This window comes from Miniopterus schreibersii, assembly GCF_964146895.1.
Source record: "Miniopterus schreibersii genome assembly, chromosome: 9".
Lineage (NCBI taxonomy): Eukaryota > Metazoa > Chordata > Mammalia > Chiroptera > Miniopteridae > Miniopterus > Miniopterus schreibersii.
In genome coordinates this window covers 7,603,364-7,628,457 of record NC_138118.1, presented here as the reverse complement: position 1 = coordinate 7,628,457, position 25,094 = coordinate 7,603,364, and the positions used below count along the sequence as shown (strand labels likewise).

General features: G+C 53.1%; 1 protein-coding gene across 1 annotated transcript in view; it reads left to right on the top strand.

Moving 5' to 3' along the window:
• Positions 1-24,375, top strand: part of TMEM178B (transmembrane protein 178B) — a gene marked incomplete at its 5' end in the record, with an annotated part of 307,367 nt that extends 282,992 nt beyond the window's left edge. Inside the window, 2 exons of the mRNA XM_081148066.1 lie at positions 1,501-1,638; positions 24,052-24,375. Of these exons, the coding sequence (XP_081004192.1) occupies positions 1,501-1,638; positions 24,052-24,302 (389 nt within the window). The 3' untranslated portion in view covers positions 24,303-24,375. The remainder of the gene's footprint in view (positions 1-1,500; positions 1,639-24,051) is intronic.
• Between the last annotated feature and the right edge of the window lie 719 nt (positions 24,376-25,094).

Sequence of the window (25,094 nt, the reverse complement as noted above, 5' to 3'; positions counted from 1 at the left end):
AAGCGTGCCGCACCTTTGAGCGCTGTGACCCAGTGGCGCTCGCCACCGAGTTTTCTCTGATGCATTTGGCGACATGAGCAGTCGGGACTGTGCGCAGGAGAATCAGGTGTCCTTGGCAGTTCACATAAACGTCCGTAATGAGCATTTCTGCCGCCTGGCTGGGGCAGACACTCCTGGGTCAGCGGGGAGGACCCCGGAGAGCTCAGTAGAGCGGGAACCTGCTGGGCGGGTGCACATCTGCCTCCGTGACAGTGATGGGGTCCTGTCCTGCTCCCTTTCCGGGCCCCTCGTCATGGGAAAAGCTCAGCTGCTGTCTCCTTTGCCCTCCCAGCCAGTTTCCTCCTGGGCTGGTGTTCAGTGTCAGAACAAGCACGCAGGCCAAACCCTCTCCTGGGGCGAGGAGAATGAAAGGCCTCGCGCCGGACCGGGCCAGGGTCTGCCGAGGCTCCTGATGGGGTGGCTGGAGCGAGAGGGGAACGGAGGGGACGGGACGCCCTCGTGAGGTGTGTGGACCCCGAGCCACTCCCCACAGAATGAGGAGGGCCTTGTTTCCCGAGGGGGAGAAGGGGTAGTCTGTGCTCGCAAGGGTGTTGATGTAGTTTGCCATCAGGCTCCCTGCCCTCCACCCTCACGCTCCCTCCCTTCCTGTGGGGCAGGGCAATGCCCAGTGAGTCCTCCAGGCTTCTCTGGCCATGTCCCCAAGGGCAGAGGCCCCGGTAATGGCTTCGCTCATGTTTGGAGCCTCACGGGAGGGACCGGGGCTGGTGCATAGACCCAGATGTAGATGGATGGACTCCCCATGGACAACACAGGAGGACAGGGAGCTGCAGGCAGCGGGTGCTGGGCCAGGTGGAAGGAGTCCGTGACAGATGCGTGGGGTGTCACCGAAGAGGAAGGAAGAAGGCTGGATTCCAGGGGAGGAGCGTGAGGCCCATGTGGGGTATGCGCTGGAGGGCAGGGGGCAGCCAGGAGGAAGCTGAGCTGATCGAGAGGCTGAGCAAGGCTCACTACGATGGGACGGCAGCTCTGCCCTCTTCCTGCCACTGAACATACCTCCGTCCCAGACGACCCTTCTCCCTGTGCCCATGCTGGGCTTTGTCTGGAGCGGCCAGTGAGGCCTGGAGCAGGGAAGGGCCTGACTCAGAAAGCGGGGCTGATCTGGGTTTGGGTGCCCTGATCTACCACTCACCAGGTGTATGGCATGAAGTAAGTTGCACCTGGCTCAGAAGGTTGTTACAGATGCTGCGCCTGGCACAGAGGAAGCAGGCAAGCGGCAGCTATTATGACGATGGTCTCCTGTATCATGAACCCTCGATGCAGTCACCGTCGGGGCTCTCTCCTCTGCAGGGGGATCTCCGTGCAAACCCTGCCTGAGAAGGCCGGTTCCTTCCTGCCCCTGCAGTGGCCAGCCGCTCCCCCTCCGTCCGGGGCCGGGGTGCACCCTAGCCCTGAGTTCCAGGCTCCGACGCTAACTCCTGCCCTCCTGCTTCTCCCCCGCAGACCTGCGCAGGATGACGGCCGGCTTCATGGGCATGGCGGTGGCCATCATCCTCTTCGGCTGGATCATCGGCGTGCTGGGCTGCTGCTGGGACCGAGGCCTTATGCAGTATGTGGCCGGGCTTCTCTTCCTCATGGGAGGTAAGCGCAGGCTTGGGGGACTGGGGGCGTCCTGGTTACTAGGATTCTGGGGGAAGGGCTAGGCGCACAGCAGGCGAAAGCCACAACTCGGGTGCGTCTCTACCCACTCGTTCGTTCGTTCCTTCATCAAAGAGTTTCTGCATTTTTCTTAACCAGGTGCCACTGCACTAGCCGCTGGGGATGCAGAGGCCAATGAGACTAATCGGGGGTGGCCCTTACCCTTGGGGTCTGACTGTTGGTGTGGGAGAACCCGAGGTCCCTGGGCATTTTATACAGATGCTAGACTTCAGGGTGGGAAGCGGGTGCTATCTGGGCAGTTTCTCCTTCCAAAGGCTCACCCTTGATTTCTGCCTCCTCAGTGCTGCTCCTGTTTCTAAATAAGTCACTGCAAAGGTGGCAGGACAGGGCAGGACCTGCTCTCGTGCCTGCCCCCCTTGCCCTCTCTGACTGCCATGGCCAGAGGACTAACCCAGTCGTCATGGAGGGACTGTGGATGCGGAGAACTGTGTGGCTGTGCAGGGGCAGGTCCCAGTCTGTGGGGATGAATGTTAGTCTACAGTCACAGGTGCCTCTCTTTTCCCTGAAAAGCTAAGATGTGCTCTTTGGTCTCCTGGTGTGAGTCTCAGAGCAAATCGAAGTGAAGTGTTGGGTGTGGCCGTCACAGCCTACCCCCAGGGAAGAGTGGATTGACGCATGCCCGGGGCTAGGTGGAGGGGGGACTGGGCTTGGACAGAGGGAGTTAGAATAGTTATGGAAAGAAAGGAAAGCGAGCCCTGCCTAGGGACACCAATGGCAGGAAGACTTCAGGCACCATGTGCGTCTGCCCGGCTCAGGCCCCTGCTGTGAACTGCCTGCTCTGGGTTTCTGAGCAGAGCAAGGAGGCAAGGAGCGGATCAGCTGGGGAAAGGAGGTGGCTGTCCCTCTAGGGGTGCACAGGTCTCTGGGGGCTGGTGAGCAAAGGGTTGGGAGAGGAGAATGGCGAGACTGGTCCTGGGGCCTGGCCGATGGGTCCCATAACCTGTGGTTATAGCAGAGCCTGGAGGGAGGGCTCTAGCAGGTTCCACAAAACCAGCCCTGCTGACCTTTTCCGCGCCCCGGCGTCCTCCTCAGTGAAATAGGGTAAATGCAATTTCCGAGCTCTGTTTTAGTAGCAGCTGAATCCTTTTGGTCTCCACTTCCAGTCAAAATCGTGCGTGGACCCCGAAATGTAAAAAGATAAAAGTGGAAGGGGCTCTGTTTGTAGTGAGTGTTCTTGCTAAGGCTCTTTTGATTTTACAAAGACGGGCTCCAGTAACACGGGGCTTTTCTGGGGCTCTGGAGGGTCTCCCAGGAATCTGAGAAAAGCTGAGCAGACAGGCCTCGGGCTGAGCAAGAGTCCGGGACGGGGGCTCTCGGAGCTGACACTTTCATCTCTTTCTCAAGCTCCCTGCACACTCCCTCCACTCCCCCCTCTCCAGGCCAGGCATGGGGCTCACGTCTGCCCCCTCCCTGTCTCCAGGAATGTAGCTCTGACCACTTCCTTCTGGGCTACTGAAGTCAGCTTCCAGAGACGGAGAGGGAATGGGAGTGTCCTTACTCACAACAAGGGGAGCTCAGATGCCCAGAGCAGCTGCCATCTGCTGAGCCCATGGGTTGGGTTTAGTTAGGAGCTAGGGAGGACCCAACTCCGGAGCAAAAGCTGTGCTTCCCCAGCACGGGGAGCTACACTGAGAGGCTGGGGTGTCAACTGAAAATGATGCCTCGGCCTATAGAACCCTGTATGTCATAAAGAGACAGTTCAGCAGCAACCCCTCCCAGAACCTGACCAGTCCCTGCCCTCCAAGAGTTAACCTTCTAGGTTGACCTGTGGATGAACTTGGAAAGTCAGCCACCTGTGACAGTCACCTCATGGACACAGGAAAGCAATCAGCTACTCAGACTCCAGATATTTTACTGCAAAGGGGGACAGAAAGGCCCACGGTCCTAGGCTGCACCCAGAGTGGGTTTCAGGCACCTGTAACAGCACAAACAGGTGCCCGAAGGGTTAGATTGGGCAACAGATGAGACCAGCTGGTGGGGACCAACCTCAGCAGCACTTGGGAGCTGGCCCGTCCTGGTGAGCAGGTGCAAAAGGAGGGGCCGCCAAGAGTGGTAAAGTTAAATTTGGAGTCAAGAGTCTGAAGGTGGAACTGAACTGACTTTAGATGAAACTGTTGGGGCCAACATGAAAATGGAAGAGCTCTGTTCACAACCTGTTCAGATACGAGGGAGGATGGCCCGCACTGGGCACCTCTCTGCTCCACATTCCACTATTTCCCTGGGCTAAAGAGAGGGCACCCGGCACCTTGCGAAATAACCAGCAACAAATTGTTTAATTCACACTCAACCCAGAGGAGGCAATTAATTAAGTAGGGCAGTTTTGTCGAGCCAGGAGGCTGGGGGTGGAGGGTGGGATCCAGTTTTCTCTTTGGCAGGGCCTCCAGGGGAGAATCTAGCCCAAACTGGCACAACACCATTCCCCTGCCAGCAACTGCCAGAGACAAGTGTCTTGATGAATCATCAGTGGTGTTCAGAAGCGCAGGAGTCGGATGACACGGGGAACGACAGCCTGGCAGGGCAGCATGTAATCCACTGGCCGGGTGAGCCTCAGAGCCGCCTCGTGCTCACAGCTCTGCAAGATGACCGTGAACATCTAGCCCATGCACCCCCCATCCTCCCGCGCTCTTGGAAGACATCCGCCGCCTCTGCCACCACCTGAGAATGAGCCTCCATGAGCCCTTGTCTAGGCTGGAGCCTCCTAACTAGACGCCCCGGCTCCACTCTGCCACCCAGCAATCAGTCATTCACAGAGCAGTTAGCATGGTTATTTTTCACACCATAAAGCAGATATGCCACTCATCAGCTACCAGTGCTCCAAAGGTTTCCAGTTGAACTTAAAAATCCAAATTCCTTTCTCTTTGTTGGAAGCTGCCTTCGTCAACATGGGCCTCTGTAACAAAATAGCATCGACTGTGTGGCTTATAAACGATATAAATGTATTTCTCACTGTTCTGGAGGCCAGGGAGTCCAAGATCAAAGCACTGAACCATTGAGTGTCTGCCGAGAACCTGCTTTCTGGTTCCTAGATGGCGCCTTCCTGCTGTGTCCCCTCACGCTGGAGGGAGCAGTGGAGCTCTCTGGGGTCTCTTTTATAAGGGCACTGATTCCATTCCTGAGGGCTCCACCCTCAGACCTAAGCACCTCCCCGAGGCCCCGCCTACACCATCACCTTGGGGGCTAGGACTTCAACACAGGAATTTAGGGGCACACAAACGTTCTGTTCGTAGCAGGAACCCTGTGTAATCTGCCTCATACCACCTCTCTCACCTCCTTTCCTCTTCCTCCCCCGACACTCACGTTACTCCAGCCACGGCTGCATTTGTGTCCTGAGACACAGAATTTTGCTTCAAGGCACCAGAGCTGACTGATCCCTTTGCCCAATGCTTTTCCCACCCCTACCCCGTGGCCGCTCCTTCCTAGGACGCAGAGAGGGCTTCCTGGACCACCTAACTCAGCGGAGCCACCCAGTCACTCTTCATCTCCATTTGATTTTCTGCAGCACACTCACTACTTTCTGAAATGTTTGTTATTGTGTTTTATTTGTAGTTGGTTTTTTTAGCAGCTTAAAACAAATACTTATTATCTCAAAGTTCCCGTGGATCAGAATCCCAAGCACAGCTTGACTGGGTTCTCTGCTCAGAGAACTATATTAAGGTGTCAGCTGGGGCTGGAGGTCTCATCTGAGGCCGGGGGTCTCAGCTGAGGCAGGGGTCCTCTCCCAAGATCATGATGTTGTCAGAATTCATTTCCTGCAGCTGTAGGACTCAGGAAGCTGTTTTTTCAAGGCCAGCAGGAGAGAGTCTCTGACTTCTTTAATCTTTGACCTTCAGATCTTTTTTTTTTTTTTTAAAAAAAAGACTTTATTTTTTAGCATAGTTTTAGGTTCATAGAAAATTGAGTGGATAGTATGGAGTTCCCATTTCACCCTCTGCCCCTGCACACGGCTCCCCCTGTTATGAATACCTGATATTAGTGGGGTACATTTGTTATAATTAATGAACAGATACTGGTACATTATTAATAACTTATATTCCTAGTTTATTCACATTCTTAGTTTTCACTGGATGTTCTGGGGCCCCCTGCGGGATTCCCCATTACATTTAGCTGTCGTGTTCCTTGGGCTCCTCTTGCTGTGACAATTTCTCAGACTGTCTTTGTTTTGATGACCTCGGCAGTTGTGAGGAGCGCTGGTCATCCAGATTGTAGGGAGCCTATCTCCCTGCCTGAGGAGTGGGGAGATGGGCTCCCTCTCCTTGAGGATGGACCACCTGCATAAGGTATTTGGAATTCTTCTGCACGGGACATTTGTCTCTCTTCCGTATTTATTAATTTATCCAATCATCTATTTGTATCAGTGTGGATCCGTGGATATTTATTTTATACTTTGGTTATAATCCAACACTATATTTATTTGTTGTTCCAGCTTTGGCCCTTGGGAGCTCTTTCCATCGGCCCCCGTGTCCCTTGGGCACAGTCCCATCAATGCGGGCTTGCTTTTGTTGGTTGTGATTCTGGTTTTGTGAACGCTTAGTTTTGGGCACTCTGAGGCGCTCCAGGCTCCCCTTATATATTTCCTGCCCCACGCCGAGGATGAGCCATTTCTCCAAGGAGCCTGGCTCCTTTTTGGGGAGAGTGGTACAGGAAACCAAGATCTGGGCCCGACGTGTCGCAGAGTTTCTGACATTCTGTTTGCTCGCTGCCACCCCACCTAACCCTTAGAGGCGGGTCCCGGGAGCCGGGGCCTGTCTGCCTCGCTCTGCAGGGATCCGCTGTGACCGCCGGCTGCACTCTCCGGGGTCTGCTGAGCGCGTGCGTTGCCAGCGTGAATTATGTGCAAGGGAGAAAGGATGTCTCAGAGCAGCAGTCCTTCAGGAAAGCCCCCCTCCTGTCCCCTGTTCCTGGTCGCATCTTCCCGCTCCTGAGATTCCTCGCTCTCTTTATAACTGAACGGTCCCAGGGTCTGTGCACTTCGGATATAACGGGTCTCAAGTTCCCTTTGGAAGCAGGAGCCTTACAAACGGAAGGGACCTAGACACCGTCCAGTGTGGCCCCCTTGTGTCTCCAGACAGGAGTAGTCATGTCGGTTGTCCTAGGTCACCCAGCTAGCGAGCGGCTTAACTGCAGCCAGGGCCCAGCCGGTGACATCAGCCTGGAGCCTTGCAGCCCACCCCACTGCCTCTGCCTTCAGCCCTCCGGGTGAAGACCCCCAGGACCCCCCGAGTCACACCCACGCCTCCCACACTAGCTTCTGGGCAGATGCCAGTGTTCCCAGAGTCCTCTCCAGTCCCTCTCTGTTCCTCCCTCCCGAACGCACAGAGGGGCACACGGAGGCGCCGTGGCCGTAATTGAGGGCATGGGTGCTAATGGGGAAAGGAAACCGTTAAAGGCCACCTGTGGTCAGCGTAACCTTTTCTAGCTCCCCAGTCAGCCAGGGGGAGCGCGGAGAGTGCCCTGAAGAAGCCGGAGCTCTCAAGCTTGAGTGATTGCAGTAATTTGCAAACCACCGATGCCAAATGCCCCCCAGCTCCCCAGAGAGCAGTTCACCCATGTGGTGAACCCCAGACACCCCTCTTCTGATAGACAAAGACCTTGACAAAGGCTCAGCAAATTCTGAAAAGTTACAAGCCGAAAACGAGACGTCTAAGGCATAGGTGTCTTGCCTGGAGGACTATTTCTTTAAGGCAGTAATGTCATTTTAGGGACTCTAGTGACGTCGAGCAAGGTCGAGCCTCCCATCGGCCTCTGTCACTGTCACTCCTCACTCTAGCACGGCTTGGAGACATGGCTGGGATGGTGTTTCTGTAAGTCCGGGAGGCCTGTGCCTCAACCTTCCTGACTCATGGGGAAGAGAGGAGAAACCATGTAAATTAGATAACCTGGGAGGCAGGATAAATTCAGTAGGCCAGTGATTTACCGTGACGCAAAGCTTATAAGAAACCCTCAGTAAGTGGTGGCTGTTGCTATTATATGAACACCCTGAGTGAAGTCCATTCTGGTAGGCAGAGAAGAGAAGGGCCCGTGATCTGGAGACCAACCGAGGGCATAAAACTTGGCTACTTACCCTGCTAAACGGCTTTTATAGTTTCCTGGGAGATTTCACTAGAACATTACGACTCTTCTCTTGACTATTTTTGTCTTATACCCTTCCTTTTCAAACTCCTAAGCAGAGCTCCATAAACTGCTTCACACCCTGGAGACCGCCTTGCCCTTTGGAAGGAATATATTTGAATATTTATTAGCGTCTGATAATTACATTAAAAATAAAGACATCAGGGGGAGGAGTCACATTGTCAGGAGGATTAGGAAATGACATTCACTCTTGCGTAACGGAAAATAGGTGGCCAGGATCTACGGCTCTGGCCACCCGGGCAGCAGGAGAGTCCACTTCCTCTTAGAGTGGGAATGGACCCCAAAGGGGCTGCACCCTGGCGACCCAGCGGGACCTGCCTCCGTTCTAGAGTTGCCCCTCGGGAGGGAATGCTAGGCAGCCTTGGCCCGTGAGCCCGCCTGGCCGGTGGGGGCCCTGTCACATGCCCCACACCCTGCCGGCCCAAACTGCAAGGAACCACGTATTGACGGTGCATTGCCTGGGGAACTTGCTGGCCCTGGAAGGAGATGGAAAGGATGCTGCTGGGGGGGCATCTAGGAGAGCTCTCTGGGAAGAACCAACCCTTGTCTTGGGAGTGTCTGCCCCACTCACCCATGTGCCACCTTCAGTTCCCTGCCACCTAGTGGGGGGAGGGCGGAAAGTCCTTGCTCATGAAGTAGAAGCGTCCAGCTGTAAGGGGGAATTAGGGTTTATCACGAAGCAGCCTTGCTCTAGCTGTGTGACATGGGGAGGTTACGTAACCACCTTTCACGAGCGGCTTCCATTCTCTGGTCTCTGGAAGAGGGGTAATGGGAGTGCCCACCCGAAGCAGTTGTGACGTATAGAGTTAACTCATGTGCTCAGGTGTGTCTGAGTTATCGAGTGAATATAGTCCACACTCAGGCTGGGACCCTGAACTCTCCTGTCATGAACACAAGACTCTCTCTCCTGGGGTAGAAACGTTGGCATTGCTGCACTGAGGTGGGGTCCCTTGCTTCCAACTGATGGACTGTCAGCAGGTCGGGGAAGAGCAGGCAGGAGCAGAGAGGGCAGGGTGGCTGGGGACATCTCCATTACTGGGGAGGCTGCAGAGAAAACGGATGTCTCCAGCAGCCCCCTCCCCCCCCAAAGAGAAAGACCCAGGAGGGTCGGTGACTCCACAGTGCTTGATCGCCATGGGAACTTAGGTAGTTTCTAAAGCAACTTCAAAAGCCGCCCTCAGGAGCTCTTCTCAGATGTTCTTACAGAGGGGTGCACGCCTTAGAGACAGGGAGCTTGTCCGGCAGGCAGGAATCAAAGGAAAATGCCCCGGAGCCCAAAGTAAATGGAGAGGCCCCTCCTGCTGGGCTTTCAAAGTCAATCCCAGGAAACAATGCCTAGCAAGGAACCAAGGAACAGGTGTAAGTGAGGAGGAACTGCCTGGCTCCTGTCCTGGGCAGGCAGGGGTGTGAGGACAGGCTAGAAGTGGCATCAGAAATAGCCAGACCCAAGGGAGGGAGAAAGGTGGGGGCTCTGCACAGAAAGGCTCCTGTCACTCGGTTATTGGAGGTCAGAGATGTACCCTGCATGTGGGGATTGAAGCCAGAGGACCAGACTTCAGGGGAAATGGCCCAGACCAGACCCAGAGGAGGCTGAGAGGGTGTTGCCAGCAGGCGAACCGGGGTGTGTACACAGGAATTTGAGCCCCAGCTCCCTCTGGGTGCCAGAGAGATGACTTGGAAGAGTGGCCCAGGTCAGAGAGCCAGGGCGCGGGGCCAGGCAGCACCCACAGTGCGCAGTCAGGCACACCTTTGGGCCCAGGGCACATCCCTGCACCCCGCCGTCCTGATGCTTCCTGGGGAGGGGAGGCTGGCGAGCCTGAACTGTGTGACTGTCCACAGGGGGGCTGGTGATGGCCTTGAAGGCCTGGGGGTTGCTAATGGGAGACTGATTTGTGGGGGGAGCTTAGAGCCTTACTGGACAGGGGTTATGCAACTGGCCTCTGAGGTGGCCAAGGAATTCTGCTCTTGTGGACATACCTTTCATCCTAACAGAACCTGGGCTGTTGGGCCGGGTGGGTAGCGATGTGCATTTTATCCCCAGCTATCAAATAATTGGAGACCAAGGGGCTGTGTAGAGCTGCTGTACCTCCCCTCCCTGCCATCCTGGAAGCCGCCTGTTTGCAAACACTTTCTAGTTATTGGATCACATCTCATGTCTTGTATCTTGATTTGGGGATGGGAACACTCACCCTATCCGTAGAAGCCATCAGAAAAGCGAAGACTCCCAAGCTGCGGCTGTGAAAGTCAAGCCCACCCCCGCTTTAGTTAACCTTCAGAACCTGCCCTTTGCTCCCTCATTAAATAAACAACCAGTTGCTGAGCACCCGCTAAATAGTAGGTACCATGGAGGGTGAGAGAAAAGAAAACTCATTCCTACCCTGGAGTTGCTCACAATTTTAGAGGGGAGTCAGATACCCAGACCCATTACTGTGATCTGTGAGCTCTTTTCCTTTTAACGACTGACATCTTCAAAATGCAAAATATTGAAAACAAGAGGATGCTGTCTTTTCAGCCAGGAAGAAGATGAGGGCATCTTCAATCTACCATTCTTAGGGAAGGAAGGTGCTGGTCACCCAGAAAGGGTGGGCAGGGATCACTTATGGTTGGGGTAACACTTTTCAGTTCCCAGGGCCCCCAAGGGAGGGGAAGGTCGCATTTGACCTTCAAACCTCCCTAGGAGGCAGGAGCTCGCTGAGCATCTCTGCTGTATCAACAGTAAATGCTCTTCAAACATTATTTCTTTCATCTTCCCAGCAGCCCTTAAGATGGTCATTAGCACCCTAATTTTGTAGATAATGAACTAGGCCCAGGGAGCCATGAAACAATCTCAGAGTCCTGCAATCAAGTAAATGGTGGAGCCTTAATCTGAGGTCCTCACACTGATCCCCACCATTTCTTCTCTGTTCCTGGGACCTGGAGGAGAAAAGGGAAGGACACTTTCAAGGCCACCTGGGATCAAGAAGTAGGTCGGAGGATTTAAACAGCAAGGCAGACACAGGCTTACCTGAAAGCCTTCATTTCTATCCGTAAACCGGAGAGGCCTCCCTCAACCCCCACCAGCCAGGGCAGGTAGATGTTTGGGGCAGGGCAGGGGGAAGGGGGGTGGAGAAGACCCAAAGGGAGGCACTTCTACCATCAAAGTGTCAAAAACAGCATCGGGTCAGGTCTGAATCGAAGCCCTATAGCCTTAGGCACGCTTATCCTCCCTACAGCCCTGCTTCACCATCTGTAAAATTGTACCCACCTTGCTGTGAGAATGAAAGAAGCTGCGGACCGTGCTTAGGACTGTGCCTGGCACAGAATGCGCACTTTCTACATTTTGGCTCACGTGTGGTCATTTTATCGCGAGCTCTTACCTTCTTTGTAGTTCCTAGGGCTTGGCCTTGACCGTCGAAGTACCTTGGCCAAGGTCACAAGGTAGTTCCCAGACCAAAGACTCCAACTCAGATCTGTTGGACTCTGAAGCCTGGGTTTTTAACGATCATGCAGCTCTATCCCCCAGGTAATAATGGACTTGTTGGCATAGTTACAGGCCTCCAGCAGTGCATGACCTGGCAGGGTGAGAGCCAGCCCCCCCCCCCGGACATCTCATCATGGTAGGCAGAGGGCACTGCTCGTGGGGTGGCAGACACGGTAAGGCTGGTTCTGTGCAAGGAATATTCTCTAGAGAAATAGGAAACGAGCCTCTTCAGCTGCAGGCCTTATCTTTTCATAGGCTCTGAGGCAAAAAACAAAGCTTGGGGCTCATGCTGAGAAAAGGAGAATCCTCACTTATTACTTCTGTAGCTCAGCCACCAACCCATGTCATCTCTGGGCGTCTGGCTTCTGTTCTCGCCATGTCTCGAAGCTGCCTCCTTGGAGACTCGCCTCCTCCTGGCTGCTCCACCTGTCACCTGAACCTCCCCCTCCTGACCTCCCTGGGATTTATTTCTCCATCTTTCCTGAGCTCTCGTCTCTTGTCTTCCCTGTCAGCACACTCGTGATTTTTCCCCTTCTCTGTATCTTTCCTGTTTTCTTTGCTCTCTGTCTTCCCCGTAAATGGGGGCACCAATTCTCTTTTCTTTTTCCCTGTAAACATGTCCCCTTGCCAACAACACCTCCCCTCATATTTTTAATTGTTCACTAGACGTCTCCACCCTTCTGGAACCTCAAACATGCCTTGAACTAGACTTGTCCTTTCTCTACATACATTACACATGTGCTTCATGTTTATTGCATACGTGCCCGACACCTGGCTTACTGTGGGCACCTGCTGCACGTCAGCTCCCCTCCATTCCCTTTCCCCGGTGAAACCAGCTTCCTTCCTTGACTTCCTCAGCACCTGCCTGTCAATCGCCTCTGAGTCATTTTTCAGTTTTCCAGTTTTCCCCTGGCCTTTCCATCCATTGTCAACAGCTGCCAATATTTCCTCTGCAGTGGTCTTTGTGGCCCATTCATCCCCTTCTGTTCCCCGAGGGCCACGCAGGCCCTTATTATGATGGCAGCAGCTTGATAGCCATTTAGCCCGTGCTGGATGGGAATCTTTGCCCACCACTTCGTTGCCAGCCTCTGAGCCGCTTTTTTTCTCACCTGCAATATTGAGATAGAGCTGCCTACCGTGCAGGTTTGTTGTATGGCTGGGATGAGATAATACGGGCGAAGCACCTTGCGGAGGATTTGTATTCCGTAAGTGTTCATTTCCTTACTGCCCACTAAATTCAACCTTTCCACCATATTGTCTAAAATACACTTATTACCGTGTCATTTCTCTGATGAAAAACATTCTGAGTTCCACGCTGTTGACAGAGTAAAGGCCAGTGTCCCCGGCGTGGAGTCCAGCGTCAGCCACAGTCTTGTCTGGGACTGCCCTTCAGCCACACGTCTGCGCTGCTCCCCGGGCCCTGGTCATGATGGGCCTCGCGCCACCTTTCTCTGCCTGTGGCAGCCCTGTGCTTCCTCGAGGCTCCACTCACAGTCAGCATCTTCCAGAAACCTTCTGAGTCGTGTGAAATCAAACCGGCCTCCTCTGAACGCAGACATCCCTCTGCACCATTTTGGTGGCACTTGGCGCCTAGCGAGTACCTTGGAGAGCAGGAATCCGGCGCGTGCCCCATCTCCCCCCTGGGTTCAAGCCTCCGAGGTGGCAGCGGCCCATCCTCGCCCTTCTTCATTCTAAACCTTAAGGTGATTTCTGGTAACATTGACTTATTGGACTGGGGTCCTTTCTGCTAACGTGGCCTAAATTAACGTCAGTACCATCTCCCTCCAGGTCTTTCAAGTATTTGGAGACAGTCTGTTGCTCTTCTTAATGATCTTCTTTACAAACTAAATTCAACTCAGTGAACATTGATTGCCTACTATGTGCCAGGCCTTGTGCTAGCACCCAGGACACACAAGAATGTATGTGGTCCCTGTCCTTAGGGACCACCCAGGCAAGTGGTGGAGGCAGAGTGACTGGTGCCATCGCAGAAGGGACTGTGGGTGCACAGAGAAAGGGAACCTGTGCTCGGGAGGCAGGAGCAGCCTCCTGGGGAGCTAACGATTCGGGCTGAATGAAGGGTTGAATCAACTTGCCCTGTTCTTACCATCGCCCCCCAAAAGCCTTTTAATGTTCATCCGCCCAGTGAAGCTGCTGCTACACTCAGACTCAGCCACTTCCCAGGAGCATCACGCCAGGCCTTTCTTTATTCATTCTAGTTTAGAATTTCACGTTATTAATACATTTCCGTTTTTATACAGCTCTGTGTAACTGAACTCTCTTGTGAATGGAGCAAAAAAATACCTTTTCTCTTTAAAAAGTGCTCAGGCAGCTTTATGTAAAGATAAAATGTAAATCTAGTATGATACCTGACCCCCGGATTTTGGGCCCTAGGTGGAAAGAACCGCCAGTCACTGCCTCCCTAGCAGAACCTAGGAATCTCTTCTTAAAGATTCCACCACACACCCAGGCTATAATTTACTTAAAATAATAATTAGTTGATTAAAATACCCCCTCTGGCTCAGCTCCTAACATTTCAGACAAGTTCCATTGAAAGCACATCTCCCGGAAGCCTTTGGGTCTCCGGTTTGTAGGGTTCCTGAGTTAGCGTTGCCAAGGGGACTGGAGGGCTTTCTCTCATCTCTTTAGGACAGACGCTTCCTTTTAAGCCCTACTTCCTATGGGACAAGAGATCACCGACTTCTCTGGTGGGTGAGGTTAAGAGAGGCCGCGCTGGTGGAGCCCAGCACCAGCCGGGTCCCCCGCCCTTGGCCAGTTCTCCAAGTAGCCAGCATCCCCGTGCCAAGGCCCACGGCCAAGGCCAGCCTCAGGAGGCCAGCTTGGAGGCCTGTTTTTCTTCCTCTCTCTGGCCCACCAGTGTGCGTGTATCTTCTCCACAGCCCTGAACGTCTCCTCGGGCAAATCGCCCTAAGATGCCAGCGCTGGGGGGAGAGTACTGGTGAGCTTGCTTGGCCATGGCCAGGGCTTAGGCCTCAGTTGGCACACTAGCCTCATCTGTCATACTGCTGATATTTTCTCCCTGCCTACCTCCTTTCTGAGGCTCTTTTCTCATTTGAGTTTGAATTCAGAAAAGGGAGAGGAGTGAATAATTTTCATTCCTCAGACCTTCAAGAGAAAAGAGGAGCTATAAGGGCTGCGAGCCAGTAGGATTAGAGGGGGAGCTGGCCGGACAGCAGGACCCGTCGGGCAGGCTGGGCCATGCTGAGCTCCTTTGGGGTTCTCTTCTAGGTCCCAGCTTTCTCTGTCCCCTGGGGTTAGTTTCTGGCCCGTTGGGAAGCTACCAAGAGTCTTATCGAAGGAGTTAGCGCTCTGATCTTGACTCCTTTTCTTCCTGAGCTCTCCGCCCTCATGGAAAACTCAGGTCCCTGCCCGTGAAGCCATACCCCTTGCCCACTGGATTCCTGAGAGGAGAGTCGCAGAGAGAAAAGCAGAAGCCAAGTCATGTCCTGGGCAGGGCTCCAGGGGACACCCGTCATGCCTGCCACCAGATCACAGGGCGAAGGGCCTGCCCTGGCTGCTGCCCTTTATTTTCCGAGGCTTTGCTGTCCTGTTGTCCAGCTCTGCCTATAATTCTGTGAGCGCTCCCCTCCTTCCAATCAATTCCTTGTTTTAAACAAAACCCATGCCCCTCTGCAGGAAGTCAGCCCTCTCGCTGACACAAATAAGGAGAGAAGTTGTACACAGGTTGCGATCGGTTTCTCTAGTTCTCTGAAGAAGTCAGCAGCCAGGTTTTACTAACTCAGGTACCCACAACCTCCCCAGGGCCGCATTTGATAATGGCAGGGTCTCCTCCCCGAGTCTCATCATCTAGTCGCTAAGTCTAATTTAAACCCCGCTGTAAGTCTAATTTAAACACCACCGTGCATAGGACCCTGTAGGGGAAGAGAGCTTTTTTACTTACATTGTTTCCAGTCCACCTCCAGAGACAGGACGCACGCTTAAGAAATGAGAGTCAATATAACAAGTGGGGAAAGCATGGGTTTGAACCCTAGCTCCGTCCTTACTAGCTGTGTGACCTTGCGCAGTTTACTTAACCTCTCTGCGCCTCGCTTTCCTCCTCTAAGGTTGCTTTCCACACCAGAAGGTTGCTTTGAGGATTAGAGAGTTAGCATTTATAAAGCACTCAAAACAATGCCTGTCACATCATAAATATTACACATCAGTGTCTGGTCTATATAAAGTGATGTATGTGTTCAGTGACCCAGCAGTGAGGGGACAGGATGCAAATATCACCCGGGTACAGGATTTCACCTTAAAGAAAGGCACAGCCAAGCTGACAAATGAGCCAAGCGTACGGAAACATAAACCAAAGCAGGTGGCGGGCTCACCTGATCTTCTGGCCACCACCCCAAGCATCTTTCTCTACTAATTACCGTGGCAGGGGCCTGGATCAGATAGGGCCGAAGCCAGAGAGACTTCTTTCAGGAGCCAATTTCCTCCAGACACTTAACCAGCTGTGTCCCAATCCTCCCACGCTGAAAATCAAGGCAATTTAGAGCTGAGCCTCATATGCACGTTGAGGTCGGCTAATGACATCTAATGGTCTCATCTGCCAGCCCTTCTGTGCATGTCAGGAGGTGAGAAGCCGTAGCTTGTCTCCAGGTGGCTCATGCTGGACAAAATAAGTGACAGCCAGTCGTAGAGCAATTCAGAGAGGGTGGCACCTTCTCACCCCAATACCTAACGTCATGAGATCACTTGGCTGGAAGGCATCAGAGAGCTGGTCCTGCCTCCTGTCCTTTATGGTTGAAGGGATCACAGCCCAGAGAGATGAGGTGATGCGCCCACTTCACGGGCAGGGAGGGGACCAGAACCTGGATTGTCTGATTTCTTGGTAGTGTTTTCTTTCCATGAAGCCACATCCCCATCATTTGCAGCTTTCCTACCAGGAAGCAGGAGCAGGACACCCTGGTGCACCCCTGGGCTGGAAGAGCCTTACAATAATCGAAATGGGAACTCAAACTTGAGCTTCCTGCTGGCGCTGGGCGGTGATGTGGCTTTCTCTGCTACTGGGACAATGAATGACCAGAGCAACCAGACTGTGCAGGAGGTTTTGTATAACTTCAAGCATTGTTCCCGGCAAGAACTCAGAGCAAGATCGCCCTCTGCCCTAGAGCTTCTCAGAGTTAGCGCCGTGGGTCATTGTTGACCAGAAAGAGGTGGCCAGGAGGGAGGGGAGAGCCAAGCAGGGGCAGGAAGACGGCGTGCTCCCAGTGGCTTTGCTCTTGGCCGCTCGCTGTTCTCAGCTTGGGCACGTTCCTCTCGGCACAGCTGTAGATGCCACTCTCAGTTAGGTAAGAAGCCAGTTGGATCCCACTAATCCTCAGCTCTGAACCAAGGCCCAGATGGGTAGAATCTGCAAAGATTTGTATTGAAAAGAGGACACGCTGCAGTCTTTTTTTCCCCTAATTCAATTCTCCTATTAGTTATAGGTTTATTCAGATTTTACATTTCTTCATGATTCAGTATTGTTTGGTTTTGTGTTTCTAGAAATTCATCCATTTCATCTAAGTTATCCAATTTGCTTGTGTAGTACTGATTTTTTAAATTGTTTTTATTGAATTTATCGAGGTAACCTTGGTTAATAAAATTATATAGGTTTCAGGTGTACAATTCTATAATACATCATCTGTATATTGTATTGTGTGGTCACCAACCCAAAGTCAAGTCTCCTTGCACCACCATTTACCCCCCCTTTATCCTCTCCTATCTCCCCCCACCCCCCTTCCCTCTGTTGTCTGTGTCTTTGAGCCTTTTTGACGTGCTATACTGTTGATTCATTCCCTTTCTAGAACTCTCTCTCCCGCCCTATTTAGAAAGCTCATAGCCCACCACAGACCACTCACCTCAGATCCTTCCAACATTTTGTTCCATGAAGCATGAAATATCCAACGTCAGGTGTGCAAAAGTGGAATGGGCCGGTAGTTGCTTCCCCTGGGGGAATATTTTTTTTAACGGGGGCAATGGAAACAAGGATAGTGGCTAGTTTTCAAATGTTTCTGAAACCCCATAGTTTGGCTTTACAGTAAAATCAAATAATAGCTTGGGATTTATGCTTTGGGTCCTTTAGCAAATCATTTAGCTTGAGATTACTATGGATATTACACAGTTTGTGTGCTGTGCTATATATATTATGTATAACTACATATACATATGTATATGCAATTTACATATATAATTATATGTATGTATATAATCTCACAGCAACCGCAAGAGGTACAGGCGATACAAAAATTGAGACTTGGCTTGAGCCAAGTGCCTGTGCTTGAATTAATCATCGTGATCACAGAATTGCTTCTCCAGGAGAAAGAAGGGTGGTCTTGTTTTAGCAAAAGAAGAAAGAAGGGAATGGAAAGATCTAGCTCTCAGCCCAGCTGGCGTGGCTCAGCAGTTGAGCGTCCACCCATGAACCAGGTGGTCATGGTTCGACTCCCAGTCAGGGCACATGCCCGGGTTGCGGGCTCCATCCCCAGTAGGGGGCGAGCAGGAGGCAGCCGATCAATGACTCTCATCATTGATGTTTCTCTCTCTCTCCCCTTCTCCCTTCCTCTCTCTGAAATCAATAAAATATATATATATATTTTTAAAACTCTAGCTCACAGAGCATTACATATGGGTGTTTAATAAATGAGGACGGGATGACTGTGCGTGCTGCTCCTATATTCCAGAGGACCAGGGCCAGGACCTCCACAGCACCTACGACAGGTCCCTGTCTCATGGTGCATAGCGATTCCCAGCTCTTCTCTTGGGGCTACTTCCTTCTCTCCACCCGGGGGGAGCCACAGGCCTCACACCCTTCTTCACAAACCCACAGTGTCACAATGTGACCCCCACTGGGCGCCATCGCCTCTCTGAGCCCCCAAATCCATTGCATCACGAGGAGGGTCTGCCTCAGTGTACTCTGAGATTTCCCAGTGTCCATGGTTCTGGTTGCAACAAAGGCCGCAGAACGCAGACTCCTGAGTGAGCACTTTCTTTGTCGGGAGCGGCCGCTTCCCCGTGTAGCATCTACGCGGCCGGGGCCGGAGCGGGTGGCTCGGGCGATGGCAACGAAGGCAGCAGCCCTGTTTTTTTCCTCTTGCTCCAGAACAATTTGTCTTTGCCCTCGCTGAAAGCTTGCGGTTTCTAATATTATACCTTACATGTAGAAAGCAATTTTAACTTCCCTAAGCCTTTTCACAGTTATGATTATCGCTCTTCAAAGTAATCCTGCCGGGAGGGTATTATTCAGATGCCGAACTTCTGCAAAAATTAAAATGCCTCCTGAAATCCAAGGGGCCCATTGAGACACGGGTAGGCGGGTCCGTGCGTGGGCATGCACAGGCCCACTCACACGCGCACGAACACCTGCGCAATCACAAAGCGATCTAGGAGGAAAGAAGAAGGTGGGAGGACCGGGCACACCTACTTCATTCCCCTCCAGGTTTCCAGGTCCATATTTTCACCCCAAAGCTCCACAGCCTAAAAATCCATCTCTCCGGTGATCTGGTTGAACGCTCAGTGCTGTGTATAATACAAAAGGAGACACCACTACCATCCGGTTCGGCAGAGAGCTAGAGCTGGACACAAGCTAAAACAAGAGGTGTCCTTCATTCCTTGTCAGGTGGCCTGTGGCAGACCATAAATGTTTCAGGGATTCGGGAAAAGTGTGGATTACCTTGTGCTGGGCACACTCAGGGAAGGCTTCTTGGGAGACTCGGAACTTGGTTGGCCCATGGGGATAACTTCTAGGATAGCTTACAGGGGCTCTCCATAGACTAGGAGGGGATGGAAAGGTCAGACTCCCATCAGAGAGACTGAACTAACTTCCATTGGGACAAAGCTCTTTGAACACCCACCAACTCCCTGTTTCATTTGCTCAGCCCTTTAGATGTTTCCATAAGTTTGTAAAGGCTCTATCTTTGGTATGGAAGCTACCAGGGGCGCTGATCTTGTAGCCAAATCCAAATATACACCTAAGAGAAGAAATTCGTTGATTGGCATTTAGTGGGAGGAAGCCTAGACGCATTGGTGAGGGTGACTAAATGAAGGAAAAACACACAAGATGCCCAGCAGCTATTGCTTTATATGGCTCCGTTTAGATGCCTGTTGTAGCTACAAGGTGGCCATAATGTTCAGATTGAAATGTTATGTTAATAGGATAATTATTATGTATTCGCCTGTTGTATTTGATTGCTAGGTCTGCCCAAACAGAATACGGGAGCCTGGGTGGCTTAAACAAGAGAGATCGATTTTCTCACAGTTCTGGAAGCTGAAAGGACAAGATCAAGGTGTTGGCGGGTTTGGTTCCTCCGAGGCCTCCCTCCCTGGCTTGCAGATGGGCACCCCTTTGCTGCCTCTTCCTGTGGCCTTCCCTCTGTGCATGCAGCTGGCTGGTGTCTCTCTATGTCCTAATCTCTTCTTCTTATAAGGACACCAGTCATATTGGATCAGGGCCCAGCATAATGGCCTCATTTTAACTTAATTACCTCTTTAATGGTACAGTCACTGCCGAGGCACTGAGGGTTAGGGCTTCACAGTGAATCTTGCAAGGACACAATTCAGTCCGTGACACCTGTGTGTCCACCCTGTAGATATGTAAAAAACGGGGGGGTAAGACCTCTGATAGGAACTGGGAGGCGTTTCCTTTAGAAACAATGCCAGCCCGAACGGATGGACCAGTCTCTTCGGTGCTTGAGTTGGGATGTTGTCACTATGGCCTAATCCTGTCCAGACGCAGGACAGGCACGCAGCGTGTAGACACAGCCTTGGAAACACAAATGCCACTTTCCCGGGGGTGAGAAGACACTCATGCAGCGTCTCAGCCTAGAGCGTTGGCAGAGTTTGCAGAATGATGGATGGTCTGTCCTGACTCGAGGCCCCATCCCTTGCAGTGTGTCCTCCAGAGGCTGCCACCACTCCTGCCTCGTCCCAGTGATCCCCCGAGGCACCTTGGATGGAAAGCCCCATGTGACCTGCCTGTGGGCTGCTGCTGCAGCAACAGCGTATAATTCAACAGCCATTTATATTCCACGCAGTCCGAGCAAAGCGAGAGAGTGCTCTCGGGAGCTAAAGGCTGCCGAGGCATTTAATCCAAGCAAAAGAAGGGTTTGGCAGACATCAGCTTTGGAGGGTGCAGATGCCGCTGGTGGAGGAGGAGTCCTTTCTCTGACTGCTGACTTGCTTGTTTCCAGGAGGAAACGAGCTGACGGGGGAGTGAGTGTCTTAGGGAGGACATGGGCTAATGCGTCTCGGAGGTCCCTGACTTGCATGTCCACAAGGGCACTCCTGCAGTGACAGCTTTGCGGCCACCTGTGGGCTGGGATCATTACAGCAGCCCTCTGGCCACGTAGCAACAAGGCAACATGCACGGGTTAGGTGGGGACTGCACACACTGTTCCTCATTTCCAAGGGCGGAAAAAGAATGTCACGCAGATGGGTTTCTGGCCCCTGGAAAGCTGCAGAAATTATATGCCAGCAAAGATTCGGGCACAGCTTGGCCGCACAAGGGGCAGCTATTGGGGAAAGTGCCCATGCACACAGTATGTCCCTGCCCCAGTTCCTGCGAGAGCCCTCGCCAGGGCCACGGTTGCCTGGGCGATGGCTCCGGAATTGGTGGGAGCATTGCTGCCGCCGCCTGAGGCCTCGGTTCTGATGACGATTCTCCACAGGGTCCGCTGGTGCCGCGTGACTGCCCTGGTGGCTCTGGCAGACCCTGGAGGGAGTGGAGACGTGTGGTCTGCCACCCCTTCCGTGGAGGCTGATACGGTAGCAACCACACAGGAGGCTAGTCCCGTCCATCTGTCCGTCTTACCCACCTGCACTCGGCACCCAGAAGTGGGCTGGGCAGGGATTAACACCAGAGCTCTGAACACCAGCTTAACCAGACCTTGGTACCGGATAAGAACCCTTATTGGGTGGCCGATGGAGTTCCCTGTGACATTTCAGGCTTGCAAAAGAATTAGCTGCCCCCAAGCAACGCTCTCCTAGCCTGGCATTTCTTACTTCAGCAACACATCCTGGATCCACGGTTCTGTGCTCCCACTGGGCGCCGGCATTGCCAGCAAAGGGTTCATTACGGCGTCATCACAGTGTCACCGATTGGCCCCGGGGTGGAGAGCAGGACTGTGAGGGAACCTGTGGGAAAGGTGACCAGGGTGTCCCATGCAGCCCAGGACTTCCCAGGGACACACCTGCCCCCCCACCAACTTCCAGGCAAACTAGGCTGGTTGATCCCCCTGCTAGAGAAGCAAGACTTTGGAAGAGAAATTGAGGGAATCGGGGCTAACGGGACATCTGTGTGTAGCCAGGGAATACTTGGAACAGACTGTGTCCCTGGGGACTGGGGACACGCAATCACGTAACATACGATATCACGTGACGCTGTGACTCTCTCATGTACTGGTGGTAGTTCAAGTCATCGGAGAGGGCGAGGGTGCCAGGAGGAGTGTGAGGGGGGCTCTCAAGCCTGAAAAGACAAAAGGCAGCCGGGAGGCCCCTACAGGAGACAGAGAGGGACGTCTAGGGAGGGGAGGCCAGTCCTGGGTCAGGGGACAGCTTGGAAACCGAGGGCAGAGATAGCCAGGAAGGAAGAAGCTGTCACCCAGCCAAGAAGCTAAAACTAGGGGAGGAGCTAGAATCTAATATTTGGCAGCCAGTGGAACACTTAATCAGAAATGGTGGCAGCTCAACGGAGGCCGACGGGGAAGCGGGATGTGGTGCTGGAGCGCGGGGCCGGCGGCCTGGGCGTGAAGACTGCTCCCTCCCTCTCCCCTCACTCCGGCCTCAGCTGTGCCCGGGGTGGAGGGGACGGGGCAGGGGACAGAGGGTGGGCAGCAGACCCGGGACACCGCACGGCCCTCTCCTCCGCTAGACAGGTGCTGGCAGGACACGCAGAGAGGAGTGGCCAGGGTGGGGCGGTAGGTTGCAAGGTGACATCAGGGATGTGGTGCCTGAGGCAGCTTCCTGTGGGGATGGTCATGCAAGAGAGCAGGTGTCCTGTTTGAACACTCGGGAGGAAGCATTCACGGTGGCATGGTTTGTTGTACCCGCTGGCTGTGCTTTTCCACTCACAGATGGACTTTGCTAATGGGGACACTGGATGGATCTGGAGGCCACCGTTCCCTCGATGGCAGAGAGCCTTATTAGCACAGCTGCACGGGGTGGTGCCACCTCTCCTAACTGGACTCCCTGAGCTCTGAGTCTGTTCGAATGAGCGCCCTGGCACAGGGAGGGCAATTATAATCAGATTTCCTTTCTCATTCCAGCCAGCTGCACTGACTGGCTGGGGCCGGCTGCCCAGAGGGCTGGGCTGAGTAGGAGACCGAGGCCCCTTCCAGAAGCAGCAGGAATGAGGGTTGAGATCGATTGGCCCTTTCTGCCAAAGGCGTGGACTTGCAGCTCATGAATGCCGTCGGACTTGCAGGGAGGACAGGACTGCAGACTCTGGCCCTGGCCCGCCTGAGTCTGTAGCCTGGCTCCACCAGTTAGTTACTAGCTGGGTCATCTCGGGCAAATGGTTTAAGCTCTCTGGGCCTCAGTTTCCTCCATCAGTAAAATGGGGACAACAATATAACCTACCTTATAGATTTGTCTCGAGAATTAAAGCACCAGCACCTATGAAGCACTTAGCACAGTCCCAGCCGCAATGCCTAGTAACGTTGGGTGTGATTGCTGCCACCGGGGCCGTTTAAATTATTGCAAGATCATGGGCCCGAGGGCTGGAAGAAACTTCGCCACTAGAGGGCAAGATGCCTTAAATAAATGTAAGCAAAATGCACCTCTCTGGTTCCCTACCCCTAAACAATACCCTTCTCCCTCTACCTTCCATCGACCCAGCTTTTCCAAACTATGCATATACTTCTTCAGGCCATTGTCAGTGGTGACAGAAGAGACAGAAGAGACTGAGGAAAGCTCTTGAGCTCATTTGAGTGACTCCAAATATCTCTATCAGTTAAAAATGGGTGTATAATCCTATAGCATTTTATAACATCCCGTCTCTCCTGGTGAGTAATGTTTTTAAAGGGGAGGGCCCAACACTGAGTAAGCTTGTGAAATACCTCCTAAGACTGGGCTGGAAAACGGGATGCATGCAAACTGGATTATGAATCCCCATGGTGAGGAGTCATGGACAGACTTTCCCGGAGGCTGTGGACCCGGCTGCCACTGCGTAAGGGCGGAGCTCACAGGGTTAGTGTGCTGTGGAGGACACTCTGGGAGATGGGAAAGGGATTCCGGGATGTGGCCTGCCTGTTGGTGAATGGATCCAAGGCAAACCCAATATTGTAGGAAGACGTTATCTATAGAAAGAAAATAATAAACGTATCTTTTCTCTTTAAATAAGCAGCCAATGGAGTGTGGTGTGTTTTTTTAATCTCCAAAGAAAAACAACGAATTGTTAAATGCTTCAAGAAAAACGAACGGAAGGCTCTCTGCCTCACTCCTACACGAAAGCTCTACCAGGATATTTATTTAGTATTTTCCCAAAGGAGATGCTTCTGGAGTTTGTCCAACACGGGACAGTTATTGGAGAGCGAGGAAGCCTCGATCCCTTAGTACTGTTCTCTCTCCATGAACATTTCCAGATAGTGAGCTTGTCAGCCGGTCCCTCTTACCTGGACCTGTTCTTTTTTTCTAACTCGGGAAAACTGAAGCTGCCGTGAGCCTCACTTCTCTCTTTCTCTCTCCCTCTCCCCTCTCCCCTTCCCTTCTCCACTCCCCCCACCCCCCGCCTCTCCCCTTCTCCTCAGGAACCTTCTGCATCATATCACTGTGCACCTGTGTGGCCGGGATCAACTTCGAGCTGTCACGCTACCCCCGCTACCTGTATGGACTCCCCGATGACATCAGCCATGGCTACGGATGGTCCATGTTCTGCGCGTGGGGGGGCCTGGGCCTCACCCTCATCTCGGGGTTCTTCTGTACCTTGGCCCCCTCTGTGCAACCTGTCCCGAGGACCAACTGCCCCAAATCCAGACCCGAGAACGGGACAGTGTGCTAAAAAACAAACCCATACATATATATATATATATAAATATATATATAATATACATATATAAAACAAAACTAAATCCCGATGAGGCCAGTGCCAAGGCAGAGTGGAGGTGGCCCAGGCACCGCATCTCGTCGGACTCTGTGTGTGTTGCCTCATCGCCGAGATGGGGAAGGCGTTCCCACCACGTGGCTCTTCCATCCATTCTTAACTTTTGGCTCCATGGCTCCTTGAGGACAGAGTGAACGTCACTGCTCCCCGTCACTCCCGAGGACGGGGTGGTGGGCTGGGAAGGGACGGTGCCGGTGGGCTGGAGTGGCACAGATGTAGGGAAGGAAATGCCACCCGCTGGGCCAGTCACCCCCAACACCGATCATATCACAGAGAAGCAGCACCCTTAGTCACAGAATGTCACCAACCCTCTGAGGCCCTGGCGGAGCCTGGGCTGGTTTCCTCCCAGCCCGCCAGCGACGCACAGGAGTGCAGGAGAAAAATGAAGCAAGAGGGACGCCTTCTCTTGGCTGCCACACTGTTGGACAGAGCTCTAGAGGTGGAAAGGGGGAGAGAACAGCCTGCTGAGGGGCAAGACCTGCGTCAAGGAAGGGACACTCAGCGGATGCTCGGAAAACCCAGTCTCACCTTCCAGCTGCCTTACGCCCAGTCCAGCAAGAGGCCGCCCCGCCCCAGCCCCACCTGCACTCCCCGGGCAGATCGGAGCCCTGGAGCGATGCTGTGATGTGTGTGTGTGTGTGTGTGAGTGTGTGTATGTGTGTGTGACTACTCTGGGTGGTTCCCTTTTCC